The 15,140-nt window shown below is 50.4% G+C and overlaps 2 protein-coding genes and 2 long non-coding RNA genes across 4 annotated transcripts; 1 reads left to right on the top strand and 3 right to left on the bottom strand.

Annotated features, from left to right (window-relative positions):
- Positions 1-3,291: 3,291 nt before the first annotated feature.
- Positions 3,292-8,009, bottom strand: LOC119102076 (heat shock factor-binding protein 1). Its single transcript, XM_037225447.1, has 2 exons — positions 7,755-8,009; positions 3,292-4,012 (listed from the first exon to the last, which is right to left on the bottom strand). Exons 1-2 carry the CDS (start codon positions 7,845-7,847, stop codon positions 3,854-3,856), a joined length of 252 nt encoding a protein of 83 aa, XP_037081342.1. The 5' UTR covers positions 7,848-8,009; the 3' UTR covers positions 3,292-3,853.
- Positions 8,010-8,429: 420 nt separating this feature from the next.
- LOC119102081 (uncharacterized) lies at positions 8,430-11,195 on the top strand. Its single transcript, XR_005094645.1, has 3 exons — positions 8,430-8,456; positions 10,330-10,452; positions 10,684-11,195. It is a non-coding gene; the product is annotated as an uncharacterized LOC119102081 (long non-coding RNA).
- LOC119102082 (uncharacterized) lies at positions 11,146-11,777 on the bottom strand. Its single transcript, XR_005094646.1, has 2 exons — positions 11,748-11,777; positions 11,146-11,536 (listed from the first exon to the last, which is right to left on the bottom strand). It is a non-coding gene; the product is annotated as an uncharacterized LOC119102082 (long non-coding RNA).
- A 1,871-nt stretch (positions 11,778-13,648) lies between these two features.
- On the bottom strand, positions 13,649-15,057 carry LOC119102080 (splicing factor 3B subunit 3-like; the record flags this gene model as incomplete). Its single annotated transcript, XM_037225448.1, has 4 exons — positions 13,649-13,789; positions 14,229-14,447; positions 14,582-14,731; positions 14,938-15,057. Coding segments are annotated over 4 exons (630 nt in total), but the record flags the coding sequence as incomplete, so codon positions are not given.
- Between the last annotated feature and the right edge of the window lie 83 nt (positions 15,058-15,140).

Below are 15,140 nucleotides of genomic sequence, written 5' to 3' on the forward strand. Positions count from 1 at the left end.
CCGGGACCATAGGTGGCTGCGGGACAAAGAGAAGCCACAGGACCCAGGCAACGGGCAGGACGCTGCTCTGGGATCACCGTAGAACAGAGCCCCGTCGGCCGTCGCACCCTCGATCCCAAACGCCGCCAGTACAGCGCGGGTGCGCGGACCGGTGGCTCTCCGAGAAAACGAGCACAAGTGCGAGCGCGGAGAGGGGACGTGACAACCGAGGGAGACCGCTGCGGAGGTCGGCCCGTAACAGATCCAGACGGGAGTGGTCAGAGCGGGGAGGAATCCAGAATAAGGACGACGAACGTAAGGCTCGAGCGGAAGGGTACCTCACCTGTTTCCCCGCATTGTACGTGAACTGTTCCGCCGCGAGAACACTGCATTCGGTCCGCCCGACCCATCCATTGCGATGGTACCCGACAGGCCCACCGCTCTGAGCCAGGCTGATTACACGTCATGGTGCTTGCGCTGTGCGCAGCGAAGTGCTGCTCAGAATCCGTCGGCGACAACGGAGTCCAGATGTTGAAGCCACAGCCGGCTGGACTGTTCTTCGAGCCGAGAGGGCACCTGCTGTTCGCCATCTCGCAAAAGATCCCAGTCCTCAGGACCCAGGCCAGCCAAATACAGCCGGAACGGATTGCGGATCAAAGACAACATAAAACATATAGCGGATGTGTTGAGGACCAGTCTTAGCAAAACAGCATGAACGGGAGAAGACAGAAACAGCGCGACGGACACAAACGGCTGGAGCAATTCGTCGTCACAGTGAGCAGTACTTAGAGGCAGGAGAAGACGTGGATGGACCGAGAATCGGTGGCCTCACAGGCAAAGGTAAGGCACGTGTCGTGGGAGCTTATCCAAGCGCGCCCGGCCAGGAGCACCCTGCCCTTCGTCGGCAAGGGGCTGAATTTCTTGTACGGCAAGGCGACGAAAGGAGAAAAATAACTGTGGGTTTAGAACATCTCCAGGCTGAAGCCGTGGAGCTACAGCATACACACGAACTGCAAGCCTCTTTGCCAGGGAAGCTGGTGAGAACACAGAGGGCTGACCATAAGAACATCGCTTGTTGTCAAGTATCGCTTGTGCGTGTGTGTGTGTGTGTGTGTCGTCGCTTGTCACCAAACCAATGCAGCCATCGAACTACCAGCGCGGATCGAAGTAAGTTACCGGGTAACAAGATTTAAAGGGAATGTTTCAAAGTTGAAGACATTGAGGCAATAATGTGACTATATTTTTAAGTGAAAATTCTTCCCCTAGACAACGCAGTTAAGGTTTAGTAAATATACTTTACTCAATATATCGTCTTTGATTACGTCATCGTCACTTGCACAACATTGCTTTGGAGCAGTCTGACGGCCGTTATATCTGGAAATCGTGCTCATGAACGCCAGATATGAACGACTCGACGGTTATATTTTTGTTGGTCTTGATCGCCGCCTGGCCAATGGAATAACATAATTTGAATGGCTTTATTATGACGTCATAGATGCCCGCACATAGTCGCGGGCATGTGGCTCAACAACTAGAGGGGCTTAGGTCTTAAGGGCAGGACTGTGAGTGAACTGCGCCGAATGATCTTCGAGATGGTCATTTCAGTTTAAAACCCCATGCGAATGTGAAACACTCCGTTTGGCGTCCGTCGCGAAATGCACATCGAGTTCGTGCCGTGAGTGCAATCAATCAGTGCAATCAGTGCGCCGCCGTCCGCACATTCCGTCACGAGACAGGTAAACTCGTTCGGGGGATGGTCGCGGTGCGGGACGACCGCTTGTCGGTAAAGATCATCCCGTCGTGAGACCTGGCGAGAGCTCTCCCTCGTGCATTACGCCCTCCCATCAGTGAATCCTGGCATTCCCGGGCCCGGCAAGCCCTTGGGAACTCTGTCCAGTACTGACCACTTTTGTGCTCCCATTAGCAGACAGATGAAAGATGCGCGTATAGCGTCCACTTCCATCAAGCCAACTTTGATCGGTTCTTCCTGTCTACCTACATTATCGGTTACATCACGTTCTTTCCCTTCATTCCTGGCTTGCGAGTCGCTCCACGGGAGCTCTGATCGATTTCGAGATTTCTTGCTGTACCGTCCGATAGGAAACTACATATGGAGCTGACCAAGTAGATGAGAGTGCCGGAAGACAGCAGCACTGGCGATATGCAATAAGGTCGTTCCGGTGCGCCTACCACTTCGTTCTTGGCGACGAGAACGACTTGCAGAGATCGTGCACTCGGGGGATTGGCCCGCTTCACACGCATCTCCGGAGAGCCGGCCCAGGTCGCTGGGTGTATTCCTTACCCCAGACGGAGAATTTCGCGCTCTTAAACGGGGAAGGATCCGGCGTGCCATCGTCGGGCTTTCACTTGCACGCGGCCGGAGCCTTCGTGCTACCGCCGGCCTGTGCGACAGTGGGCGACAACCTCTTGGTCCCAGTACATCCGCGAGGGGTCCACCGCTAGGAAGAACCCACCGATAGACCGCATGCACGCCTACGACGCCTGCTAATTTTAGTCACATGTTAGTGTTTGCGATTGCGTTTGGTGATTAATGCGTTCGCGCAATAACACACTTGTCAGATTAGGTTATCACTTTTATTCCGTCGAACTCAGGCAGAGGCTCGCACAACGCTGGCGGTTTGGCCACAGCAGCGAATAACAAAGTTACTATGAAGTGGAAATACATTTAACCGTACGTAGCAGCCGTGATGACCATGTGCACACCTAAATCATTACGCGGTAATATCGCTTGTGTCGATTGTAGCAGACAGGCCCATAGCGCACTGGCCAGCGGGCGGAGACCTGGGAGGCACCTACAATGATCGTGTCTCTTTGTCTCTAGCCAACTCAACTATGCTTTCGCTGCAGCTGCACGCATCGCGACCTTCCAAAACGAAGGCGAGGAAGGCGACAGGCAGTGATCCGTGGGGCCGCACACCTCATTTTTCAGCGCGCTCTAGCAGTGAGGAGCGTCTGAACTGAGCAGCAGCGAGCAGTGAGCTGCGACTTGAGCATCGAACAGTTATATCTACATCTAAATCAGTCCGCGGAAACGAACATAACTGCTTACACCTATAACCATGAAAAGAGTGACCCCGCGAAGTCGATACACATGTGATTGTTAAAATATAAATAAAATCTTTGATTTATCATATCGACTAGCACATCAGCTTTGCCATCCTATCTGACGCCATAAAACATGCCGACCTAAAGGTAAGATGACAGGGGAGAATTATTGTGCCAAAAAAAAATGCAAGTTCTATATCAAACCCTGCTCGCCTGACCTGGTCTCTGCACCTCCAGAGGCAAACGTAGCATGCGCACGTGTGTATTGTAACAGCTAAAATGCAACATAAAGCAAATGGTCCAACTACCTGCGTGGCGACAGATCCATGAAAACCACGCGCTGGTCGTAGCTGTTCTTCTCCAGCTAACTCAACTATGCTGCCGCGGCAGCTGCAAGCATCGTGACCTTCCAAAACGGTGCTGGGCGCGGGATGGATGCAATCAAACGATGACTGGGAGTCGACGGGCAGTGATCAATGGTGCAGCCCATCCCGTTCTTCAATGTGCCTTAGCAGAGCAGCGAGCCGCGACTATCGAGTATCGCGTATCGACCACTCCCGCGGGGGCCCACCAAACGGGGCCTGGCGTGCGGCCGGCCGCCGCAGGAGCGGGCGGCGCTCACGACAGCGGTGCCGATCGACTGACGCTCGCTTCGCCTTCCCGCGCGCGCCGACCGGCACAGCAACCAAACACAAACTCAGGCCAGCCAAGGCTGAAAGCTTTGAACACCGACATGTGTCCGCGCCCCGCGCACGCCGTCGGGCGCCAGAGATCGGCCGTAGACCCACTGGGGGGCCGCCGGGTGGGACTACTTGTCTCCGTCGTCCACCGTCTGGGCTTGAGTCATCACGTCTGCCACGCTCTTCTCCAGCTCGTCAATCCGGTCGCCCATCTCGTCTATTCGGCTGATGATGTTGTCTGACATAGTCTGGAAGCGCTGCTGCATGTTCTCCAGCAGGCTTTGCACCTGCCAAGGAGGTGGACACAAACCACGTCAATAGTTTTATACGTATAAGGTTAATACGTTTAAAATTTTTGAAGGACCCTTCGAATACTTGCATTGCCTTCACTCATGGAATTTAATGAACATAATGCGCCACTAGAATGTGGGATATTGCTACACCAAATGCCACTTCAATGGCAACAACGTTTGTTACAGCTAACACCTAAGAACTATACCTGCACTTCTGGGCAGGAATAGCGCAACATAGATCTTGTGGATCATGGGCGTGTTCATGGTTTCCATCTTGATGCTTTTACTCACAAGTATTTTCCCTAGGGTCAAGACTCATGACAATACAAAGCATGATTGAGTCATCTGTGTTTCTTTCGTTACATTGTGTCTTGCTCTCATGGGAACGGAGTAGAGTCCCACTACCTTTTTGAAATGCCTGTTGATGGCAGGTGAAATGAGGTGGCGTGAAAGTACTATGTACGTCCTGACCTCAGGTAAAATGCAAATAAACAAAGCAGCTGTGTATGCTGATCATTTTGGGTATTTTGCCTATGAATTCATGAAAATTACAGCCAAAGGATTGCAGAAACAGCAGCAACCAAATTTCACACTAACCAAGGCCGACTATCAGGCATGCCAAAGTACAAGTGCTTAACCTATGATCCTATGATCCTATGGTCCTATGGTCCCATGGTCATATTCAGCCACGATCCAACCTAAGGTCGCACAATTATGAGGTTTATCAAGTTACTACTTCCTTCAACCATTGTTTTGTGTCTTAGTTGCTTCTCCCCGAAAAAACTAGTTGTCTGTTCCTCATAACTTTATGAAAGTATAAAGATCAGTCCCAAACACTTTTACTTAACATCTAGTACTCGGCGCTTAACTGAGTGTGACGTAGGTAACATTTGGTGATGACCTGACATCCACAAGTCATTTTTGCTCTTAAGTTATCCCTTGTCAACTTGGTGTTATTTTCTTCACTTCCCACTAAAGAAAGTGTCCCACCTGAACGGCATATTTAAAAACATTCTCCCATGAAACCTCAGGACTGGCCATGTCTAATACCAGCACTGGGTTGAGCTACTGCACACCGTTACTATAAACAAGGATATCAATTCTAATTATCTCTGAGTCCAAATTATGTGCCGACGCTTTGTACCAGCACTATGCTCCTTCCCTGCAGTTGCGCCACCCTCGTCATGGCAGCCGGCGTGCATATCTCGACTGGCGCGGATAAACGACCGCCTGTGATTAGTCCAGCGGGACAACGGCCTGTTACCGAGAAGCGCACGGGCTAAAGTTTAAATCAGTGCGTCACATCGAACATGTGATACTCCCTTTTCCAAAGCCAGAGTGCACCTCGAAAAGAGCTGTTGTGGCTGAATGCCAAATGGGAGGGGTCAAAGCCGTAGTACAACGTTTTGGCGAAATCATAGCAAAATAGCTTTGGTTACAGGACACAACATCATAAACAAAAAGTCAGAAACAAAAATTTAACAGGCAAGAAGTCAAACAGGATAAAAGTCAACCGCAAAAGAGTCAAACGTCAAAAAAACCAACCAAACCAAAAAAGTCAAACCAAAAAAGTCAAATGAACAAGAAGCCAAATAGAAGTCAAAAGGTTGAAAGTCAAATGTAAGAAAGCTAAACAGCCAAAACTTCCAACGCAGTAAAAGTCAAAGGCAAAAATCCAATCGAACAAACATTTAAAGGGATAGGAGTCAAAAACGATAACAGTCTAAAGCAGAAAGTCGGATAACAAAAAGTCAAAAGGGATAAACGCGAAATGGACAACAGCATGAACGGCTACAAAAATCACTTCCCTTGATTAAACAGGGCTTTAAAACACAGCGAGAGCCTCTGGTCAGGCATTCACGGGAGGGACTAAGAGGGGGGGGGGGGGGGGGGTATGAAGAGTCCGCCCGCTCAGCCAGTTGGAATAAATAAGACATTTATCGGCTCGTGACTCCGCAGAAGGTGCATAGGCCGAGTCCCAGCTTTGCGGCAAAAAAAGGTCCGGTTGCGTGATGGAAGTGCAGGGATGTGTTTCTCGAAATGGTTGGAAGGGGAGGGCTGAACATTGAAAAATGACCAAACCTGCCTTTAAATCTGCCAACAGGTTTCACCCCAGATTTGGCCACTTTCTTCCTAAAGTCTAGGGGACTGAAGCCCAAGGTGGGAGCGGGGAGGGGGGGGGGGGGGCGGCTCAGCTCCCCCAACTGAATAGGAAACCACATCCCTGGATAGGTGTCTTAGCTCATGATGACTTTTCGCGATGGTATATATTTTAGCTTATCCACTTAAAATCCCTTAAACTATAGAAAACCATGGCCATAACAGAACATTCCTCATACCAGTGGTGCCATGGATTTTTAGCTACAGAAAAACTTTACAGGTGGTTTCAGGCCCTTCAGACAAAATAAAGCCTCTTGGTGCAGAAAGGGCCAGAAATGACAATTTAGGTCTACCAGCTCAGTTATGTGGGTGGGTTACTGCCCCTTGCTCCCTCGCTCCTGCGTAATCACTGACTATGCCTACAACAAAAGGGTCCCTGCAAGCATACAAAGGGCCATGCTGACATGTAGAGGAGGCCAAGCCCAAACATGAATGAGATGCATGAGCCTCCTGGCTGTCAACAGATTATGGGGTTCCCTGGATTAGGGTGGAAATATCCCAAATAATCAACAGGTTTTTAACCTTATTTGCTTCAGGGCTCCTGGCACCTGGTTCATTCTGACTTGAAGCCTATTATTGGGAAAGTCTTTTGGCAAAGCCCCTCCTGATTTTTGTCCCTATGATGTTTTATATTTAACAGACCTTTATGCTTGACTTTAATCTTTTGACTTTTCAGCATTCTGGCATAACATTTCACTTTTTGTCACTTGGCTTGCTGCCCTTTAGAATTTTTACCATTTGACTTTTTTCTTTACTTTTTCTTAAGATTTGACCTGAACCCTTTTGAATGGATGGATTTCTGGGATCAGAGCTAAGGCCAATCAGTGCTTGTTGTGTGAGCCGTCACCACTACCATTTGATTCCACAAGTCCAGGCAACGGCAGAATTTAGTGGCAAAAGTTTTATGTGCCGCAATGCTTGGCATGGTCTGTCCTGCGGGACATCAACTGACCTTTAGCACAACCCCTTCCATGCCACAGGCCATGCTTGTCAAGGCCAAATGGCAAGCGCCTAAGGCGACTCAAACCCACCCTGCCAGGGGTGGGTGGATTGGAAGGCAGGCACTCCAACCAATTGAGCCATCAGGACAGAATTTAATCCTTTTTGACTTTTTGAAACCACTTTTTCCAATGCCAAGATTTGGTGGTGGCATCCCATCACTCTTCCTGATATAACTGCCTGGTGAGAAGATATCAATTTTCAAAATGTGTGTATCAAGGCAACCAGCCAAATGTACAACTTGGTGCATGGATATAAGGAGTTGCACCACTAATCATGCAGTCTCAATTTCTCCTTATTTAAGGAGCAATCCCTGAACATTGCAATGACTTTGCAAATTATGCCCTTAGCATGCAAAATAGGTTCCAACGTATGGACATGCCAGTCTGCAAGAATCCTTCCCCAGCACATGACACATGCCATCAGTGAGGTGAGTCCAGAGCACTCTTACACTAAAATCAGCCCTCGGCCAAGTTCGGCAGAATTTCTAGACACAGGCCTTTCTGGAAACTGAATGGCGTTTCTTATATGCATCACAACATCTGATAGAAAAACGTGAGAAGCACGTCTTGCTTACATAAGTCGCAAGTTCCTGTACATTTTTAGGTTCGTCAGGAACGGAGTTTGATGAGTTCTGTTCAGTAGCCTTCGTCTGCTCCTTTTCGGCCATCACGAACGAGGGCTTGGGCTAGTGAAAGCTCCTGGTGCGGCGCGTTACAGTGCTCACAACACCTAATTGGATCACAACAAATGCGCCGCTACTAATTGCATCCAACCGCACGGTACCAAGCCGTCCGCACCCCAACCGAAGGCCCCCAACGCCCCTTCCCACTCTCCGCAGTCCGAGCAATCGACTCGGTGTTGTCGTGGAAACGAAGCAAGTCACCGGTGTGTTGTGTGCACCAGAAAAGCCAGAAAATCATGGCGTTTATAAACATGATTAGCCAAATCTTTGCTAATCACTCATAAAGTTGATACAAAAAGTATTTTTATCTTCTTGAGGGCAAACAAGCATAGTCATTGACGTCAGTTATATGTAAATATGGCCTTAGTATTGTATATGACGTCATCAAATGGTACAAATTGTTTGTTGTTTTCCTGCAAATGCACTTCTTGACGGATATAATGGCGGCCCCCATGGAGCATCACGTACTGGGTTGTGGGGGACAAGTCATTTTCCGTTTACATTGTTGTTTATAAAGATGTGAGGAATGTCAAAGAACTTCGGCCTTTGCTTATGAATGGGGAGCTTAACGTGGCGTTGGTTTCGGCAAAAAAGGTACGTATCCGTGGTTCGGGGCCGCGGATTTCTCCAAGGCAGCACAACACGTTTGAGTAAAGTTACGTCAGTACGTGGTAGTTTTTGCTAAACACGTATGCTCTGATGAGAGTTTAAACGTGTGGGCATGTGTCTAATTTTTCCTGGGAACAAAGTCGACTCAGTCGTTTGCACTTGCTCGCCATGCATGCAAGATAATTATGTCTGGTGTTGCACCAATTTACCCTTTTTCACATGGTTTAATATATAACAATAAGGGTAACATTGACTGCTTTTTCTTATCATAAATCTGTAGGAATTTGAAATGGTTAAGTTGTTAATCCATTCAAAAGAAAGTAAGTGTGCTATCAGCAGTTGAGCCTTGCTTAGTATGAAAATCTGTCATTAGCTACATAAAGGAGGATTTTTATGCAGTAGTTGTTCCAAGATTGTCAGTCCTCATAGATATCACCCCATCTTGTTCATTGATGACCTGTAGCTAGATGTATGTGTAGCTGAACCTTTATCCATCTGTAGGTTTAATCACATTTCTTTATTTAGGTTTAGCTGTGCTTATGTTTAGGCCCAAGCTTTGTAGATTAACTATACTTGCTGCTACCTTTGTGTTTTTGTATCTAGCTACATAGCTATATTTTTACTTCACATTGTCAGTTGGTTGTGCATTCTGTATCACTGGCATGCTACAGTGATGTCTAATTCAGAAGTGGCCCTTAAAACTTCCTGTCCTCTGAACTAAGGCAGCATGGGTAGCTGATGACCCTCATAATAACTCAGAAGTATATAGTTTATATAATGGGCTGGGTGGGGAATCAAATTCCTTTCTCCCTCTGAGGGTGTTTCAGAATGATTTCTGAACAGTGCAGATAACAGCACCAAACTTAACGTAGCTGCTGCCTGAAAGACATCTTTCGATGTAAAAAGGAGATGCACCTTGTGAGGTTAATGAACCTATGGCAAACCAAGGGCAGGCCATGGCTAGCAAGCATAGGGCATTTCTAGGGGAATCACTCAATGTGATGTGACAACAGTGTCAGACAAAGCCAGGCATATGTGAGAAAGGTTCTTAGGCATAACCAATTTAAATTTAGGATTACAACCAATTCCATTTACTTGGTGTCAAGTACAAAGGCTGAATGAAGGTCAAAACTGCTGTTCTTTTTTACTTGAGAGCTTTATTTATGGGGTAGTTACAGTGCTCATTTCAAATTTGTGAATGGCAAGGACTGCAATAGACATGTTCCATGAACTTTTTAAGGTCAAAATAGGTCACTGACCTTAAATGATGTGGGTCAACATTTTGTCTCTGGCAACATGCTGCTTAGCATAGTTCACATTGCTTATTCAGGCGACAAAATAGGAGCAATGTAGAAGGTGTTGAGGCACCTTGATGTTATTAAGGTCAAACAAGGTCACTGACCTTCATTGAACACCATTGACCTTTTGCCTAGAACATGTATCTGGCTTCACAGCACTCGCATGAAGTCAAGGGGCACTTCAGACACCAATTTGAAGTTTGACATTGGTTGACCCCATTCAACCTCAAGGTAGTAATCTAGGAATGTCAAACCTTGACACTAATGAGTTCACGGACAGGCGAACCCACCCTGTGAATTTGGTGTCCTTATCAATATTGGTCTTTGAAATCTCAGAGGGGTCAAATTGACCCCCGCTCAAGTGGTGCATCCAACCGGCCACCTGTGCGCATATTAATGAGGCCATTAAGGACAATGGAAATGTGAAATAGAACTGCATCACCAGTAGCCTGTAACCCTGTTGTTACAACTGCAGTTGCCTGCATCCCTGGTGGTGTGCGGGACATATGCCGTACAATGTGCCGATCAAAGAGATGTTTCATAAAAATGTAAATTTACAGATAGTTTCTTCATTTCAACTTCTGGTGGCAGCCAACATAGCCCTGCACAACCAGGCAGATGGCTCACTGAAAACAAGGAATGTCAACTCAGAGATAATATTCTCTCTGTCCCCAGGAAAACAGGTTGGTTTTTGCATTTTCTCTGCCTGCAGTACGCTAATGCATCCTAGTGATCAATTTTGATTTCAGCAATCAATCCCCACCCTGAAAACTTGCACTGAACCGGCCACCCTGAGCGGACCCGTGTGCAAATGCTAAAATTGTATTTTTCATTCAAACTTAAACGGCTCATTCGCCAGCCCACTGCCGTAGCTGCAGCGAGTCCCCATTATCACATCGCACCATTGCCACCAGATATCTGAGGCGTTTCGGTCGCTGGGCGCGGCGGCCGACGACGCGACGGTGGCCGCTGTGGCCGTGGAGGACGCGGCCAGGCTGGCGCCCTTGCACGAGGCTCTGGATGGCACAGCTGTCCATCCCGACCAGCTGGGGGCGCTGGCCGACCCGGCCGCCGTCGCCCAGCTGTACGGCGTCACCGACCACGAGCTGGCCGTCGGCACGCTCGAGGAGGCCGTCGTCAACCGGATCGCCACACGCTGTGCGACGTAGGGCGCACCGGGGCTGCCAATCAACGCAAATGTCACCGATCACGAGCTGACCGTCGGCACGCTCGGGGAGGCCGTCGTCAACCGGATCGCCACACGTTGCGCGACGTAGCGCGCGCCGGGGCTGCTGGTCAGCGCGACCGTTCTCTCGCGTTGATGGTCGGCCATGGTCTATTGGTCTCATCAGCCGTTATTCATGGCAGAGAATGCCGAACTACAGCAGACATTTATTGTATTTTTGAAATATACTTGCACCGCATGGCTGCAATCTTTAATATGCATTTACAGCAATCGCCCCAGCCGCACTCAGTACACGACGCTCGGCGCCATTACATCGTCTCAACACTCTCGGGGCTTAAGGTGAGGTAATAGCGCCATGCCACGATGCACGCGCCGCGGGCCAACCAACACCGCACTCGCACAGATAGGAATCAGTATCAAGTACCAAGCATCAGACCGTATTAAGGATAGAGGAGCTCCACGTAAGGTGTGAAGCGAGCATGCATATTTCCAGGTGTCTGGAAGGTGTCGCTCGATGTTGGAAACTTCGGTAGTCCATGACCGTCCTGGATGGCGGCGACATGGTTCTGCAGTTGCATGCCCTGCGGCAGGGCAGGGGTGGATGCGGTCAGTTGAGTTCCAGAGGAGGTGCCAATGGGGCAGTTACTGGCGGGTCAGCGCGAAGCATTAATCAGTGGTGGGTACCTCAGGTGAAACACGGTGCGAACATCATGTCATACGTCACAATCCGAGAGAAGCAGTCCCGAATGGCGTGAGTAATTGATCGCCAGACATTTGGGGAGTCGGACCTACCTACAGACGGCGCGCCGCGAATTTCAGGCTCTGGTGTTCTCCAGTCTTGATATAGCACACCACCGTGCCGCGTTTTCCATTATTCCACGGATTGTTGATTTCGCTTGACGTTCAGGAAGATCACGTGCGCGTCCTGGATGCTGATGATGTACATCACAGCACTGCAGCAGAGTAAGGATCGGCTCCTTCAGTTGGGGTTACAAGGGCATTGCAGACGGGGGCGGCCAGTTACAGGTCAGCGCGAGATCTTAATCAGTGGTGGGTACCTCAGGTGAAACACGGTGCGAACATCATACCGTACTGCACAACTCTGGTGAGCAGCCTCAAATGACGTGCTCAGAAAGGTGACCAGGTCGACTCGTACTGGGAGTGAGTGACCACGCGGACATTTGGGGGGTCAGACTTACCTATATGAAGCATGTTGCGAATTTCAGGCTTGGGATTCTCCAGTTCCTTGAGAATGCACTTTGTTTCATTGTCCAGCATTTCACGTTATTCCGCGGATTCTTCTTGCTTCGCTTGACGTTCGGGATGACCACGTGCTCGTCCTGGATGCTGATGGTGTACATCACAACACTGCGGCAGAGTAAAGGTCGGCCCCTTCAGTTGGGTTACAAGGACACCGCAGACAGGGGGGCAGGCAGTTACATGTCAGCGCGAGGTCTTAATCAGTGGTGGGTACCTCAGGTGAAACACGGTGCGAACATCATACCGTACTGCACACAATAACTAGCCCATATGGTGCCATAATCACGGTACAGCTGCACCCAAAGACCAAATGACAAGCACGTCGTACCATCAGTCGTAATTACCTGTTTAGATCAATATGAAGACAAAGCTCTTGCATTTCGTGAGTTTTCGCTTGACGTTCAGGATGCTCACGTGCGCGTCTGGATGCTGATGGTGTACATCACAACACTGCGGCAGAGTAAAGGTCGGCCCCTTCAGTTGGGGTTACAAGAACACCGCAGACGGGGGCAGGCAGTTACAGGTCAGCGCGAGGCCTTAATCAGTGGTGGGTACCTCAGGTGAAACACGGTGCGAACATCATACCGCACCGCACACGACAGTAACTAGCTCATATGGTGCCATAATTACATGCCATTATAAATCACAGTACAGCTACACCCAAAGACCGAATGACAAGCACGTCGTACCATCAGTCGTAATCACCTGTTTAGACCGATATGGAGACAAAGCTCTTGCATTTCGTGGGCATCTTCTGCGAGTGGTCGCGCAGCGGTCTGGCAGGAGGGGATCGGCCGTGGCATGGGCGAATGACCGCCAGGATACTGCTCGATCAGCTTCATCTGGTGCACAAACTGCAGCGTCGCCTTCCACGGGCTCTGCTGGGCGATACCCCCAGATACTAGAGTAAAGAATAGCTGAACATAACTGGATCTCTCGTTTCCGAAAAAGGAAGTGGCATTCAAGCGGAGGTGAGGACAAATCCGCACTACGTTGCTTTCACAGGAAACATCCTGGGAAAGTGAATGGAGGAATAAGAAGAAAACAATGACATACCTGACGAGATGACATTTCTGGATTGGCCAACCCTTCGCAGCGCCGCCGGTGAGGTCTGTCCCTTCGGGTCGACAACCAAATCCAGGCAATGGTACATGACATCATTATTACGCGTTTCGTGAAATATGATACATGACAGAGACACGCGCGGCCTCTATAAGACTGTGACACGTTTGCTCGGTCGGATCACCGCTTGCTGGCAGCGCGACGGCGAAGTGCAGCGTTGCAACGCGTCCTCACTGGACGGCAGCGCAACGCCAGCAGCCAGACATGTACGCCGCTCCGCACGAAAAGCCAGCACATCCTCGACCACCGCAAGCTGGGATATCTGCCGCCACAAACACCCCGGACACCATCGACGGGACAGACGCCGCCACTTAGAAAGCGTAGCGGGTCCGGATGTCCTCAAGCTTCTTGGACACTTCGCTCGAGGTGCGGTCCAGGTCTTCGGCGATCGACTTCTGCTTGGCCATGTCGATTGTGTTGTACTGTTCGCACATGTCGCCGTCCAGCACGTTCTGGAAGCAGAGATGGCAGTTAAGGTCCAACATGTTGTTGAATAATTGGATTATGACTTACCAGTGGCATATGAAATTAGTATCTCCTACACACCAGAACTATGGACGCACTTCAACAAATGTCACCCTTACGAAGAGCCATCATGCGCGCCGCCGTAGCATGCTGGACGCGGATGAACTGAGCATGCTAATGAAAGGAGTATTTTAGGGATTCATTCGGTCTATCAAAAACCTTTTTTGAACTTAAAGTGTCACCATCTTATTTGCAGTTGCCTCATGCACACAACTAAATTGCGGCGTACATCTGACCGTCAGTGTAAATATCCTTGAGCCGGATGCACAACAAGTGACAGCAAGAATTACTGGGAACCCTTACCAATTATACTGCATTTAACTAGCCTCTCGCATTTAACTACCCTCTCCCCTCCCATTCCCCCACGGCGTGCCCCGGCCGCGGCTCACCTTGACGGGGAAGTAGTAGCTGCGGAATGAGAGGTGGTCGCGGGCACAGCGGCGCGTTCTCCGAGCGCATGTGCATCTCCAGGTGCTGGAAGAAGTCCATGTCCTCGTGCGAAGTGAACGGCACCAGTACGCCGATCGTGCCTGAGATGGTGGTGTACACGAGAGACTCGCTGCCGCCCGGGATCAGCGTCGCCCTCTGCCGGCGTCGACAGAGCGCGAGTCAGCCGGCCGGACGAGGCAGACGGAACACGAAGGTGGCGGACATGACGCGCGGCAGCCGACACAGCGGCGGCGGCGGCGGCGGCGGCGCCGGCAGCGGCGGGCACTCACCTGCAGCGAGAGCACCGTCTCGCCGATGTGGAACTGGCAGAGGACGTCGGCCTTTTGCGAGGCACCGCCCAGCAGACCGCGGTCCCACAGCGCCTTGTTGCCTGTCGGGTCCTCGTCCACGTCGTCGTTGGTGCCGGTGGGCAGACGCAGCTGGCGGGCGGTATCGGGGCGTCAGGTGGGCCACGCATACCAATGAAGTCATACAGGACAACAGACAAAACTCAACACCGCCAGCTGCAATTTACTCGGGCGTCCAAATCCCCCTGGACCCAGCTGGACCGTGAACGCGCTAAGCTGCCCCACGACCCTGTAATGGCCGCCGCGCGGCGCGCTGCACGAGACGGGGCGCGCTCCCCCACGGCCACGTTCCCGAACTTGTCCGCCGCCGCCACCGTGTCGTAGTCGAGCAGACAGGTGGCCGTCACCCAGCGGTGGTTCGTGTCGTCGGCGAACAGGATCAGCTGGTTTTCCTGGCGCTGTAGCGCACGAAAAACACGGACTCTGCACGTCCGCCACGACACGCGCTGACCCAGCGCTGGATGCTGACGATGTGGTTCGG

Source organism: Pollicipes pollicipes, unplaced genomic scaffold (genome assembly GCF_011947565.3).
Source record: "Pollicipes pollicipes isolate AB1234 unplaced genomic scaffold, Ppol_2.1 Scaffold_552;HRSCAF=624_pilon_pilon_pilon, whole genome shotgun sequence".
Classification (NCBI taxonomy): domain Eukaryota; kingdom Metazoa; phylum Arthropoda; class Thecostraca; order Pollicipedomorpha; family Pollicipedidae; genus Pollicipes; species Pollicipes pollicipes.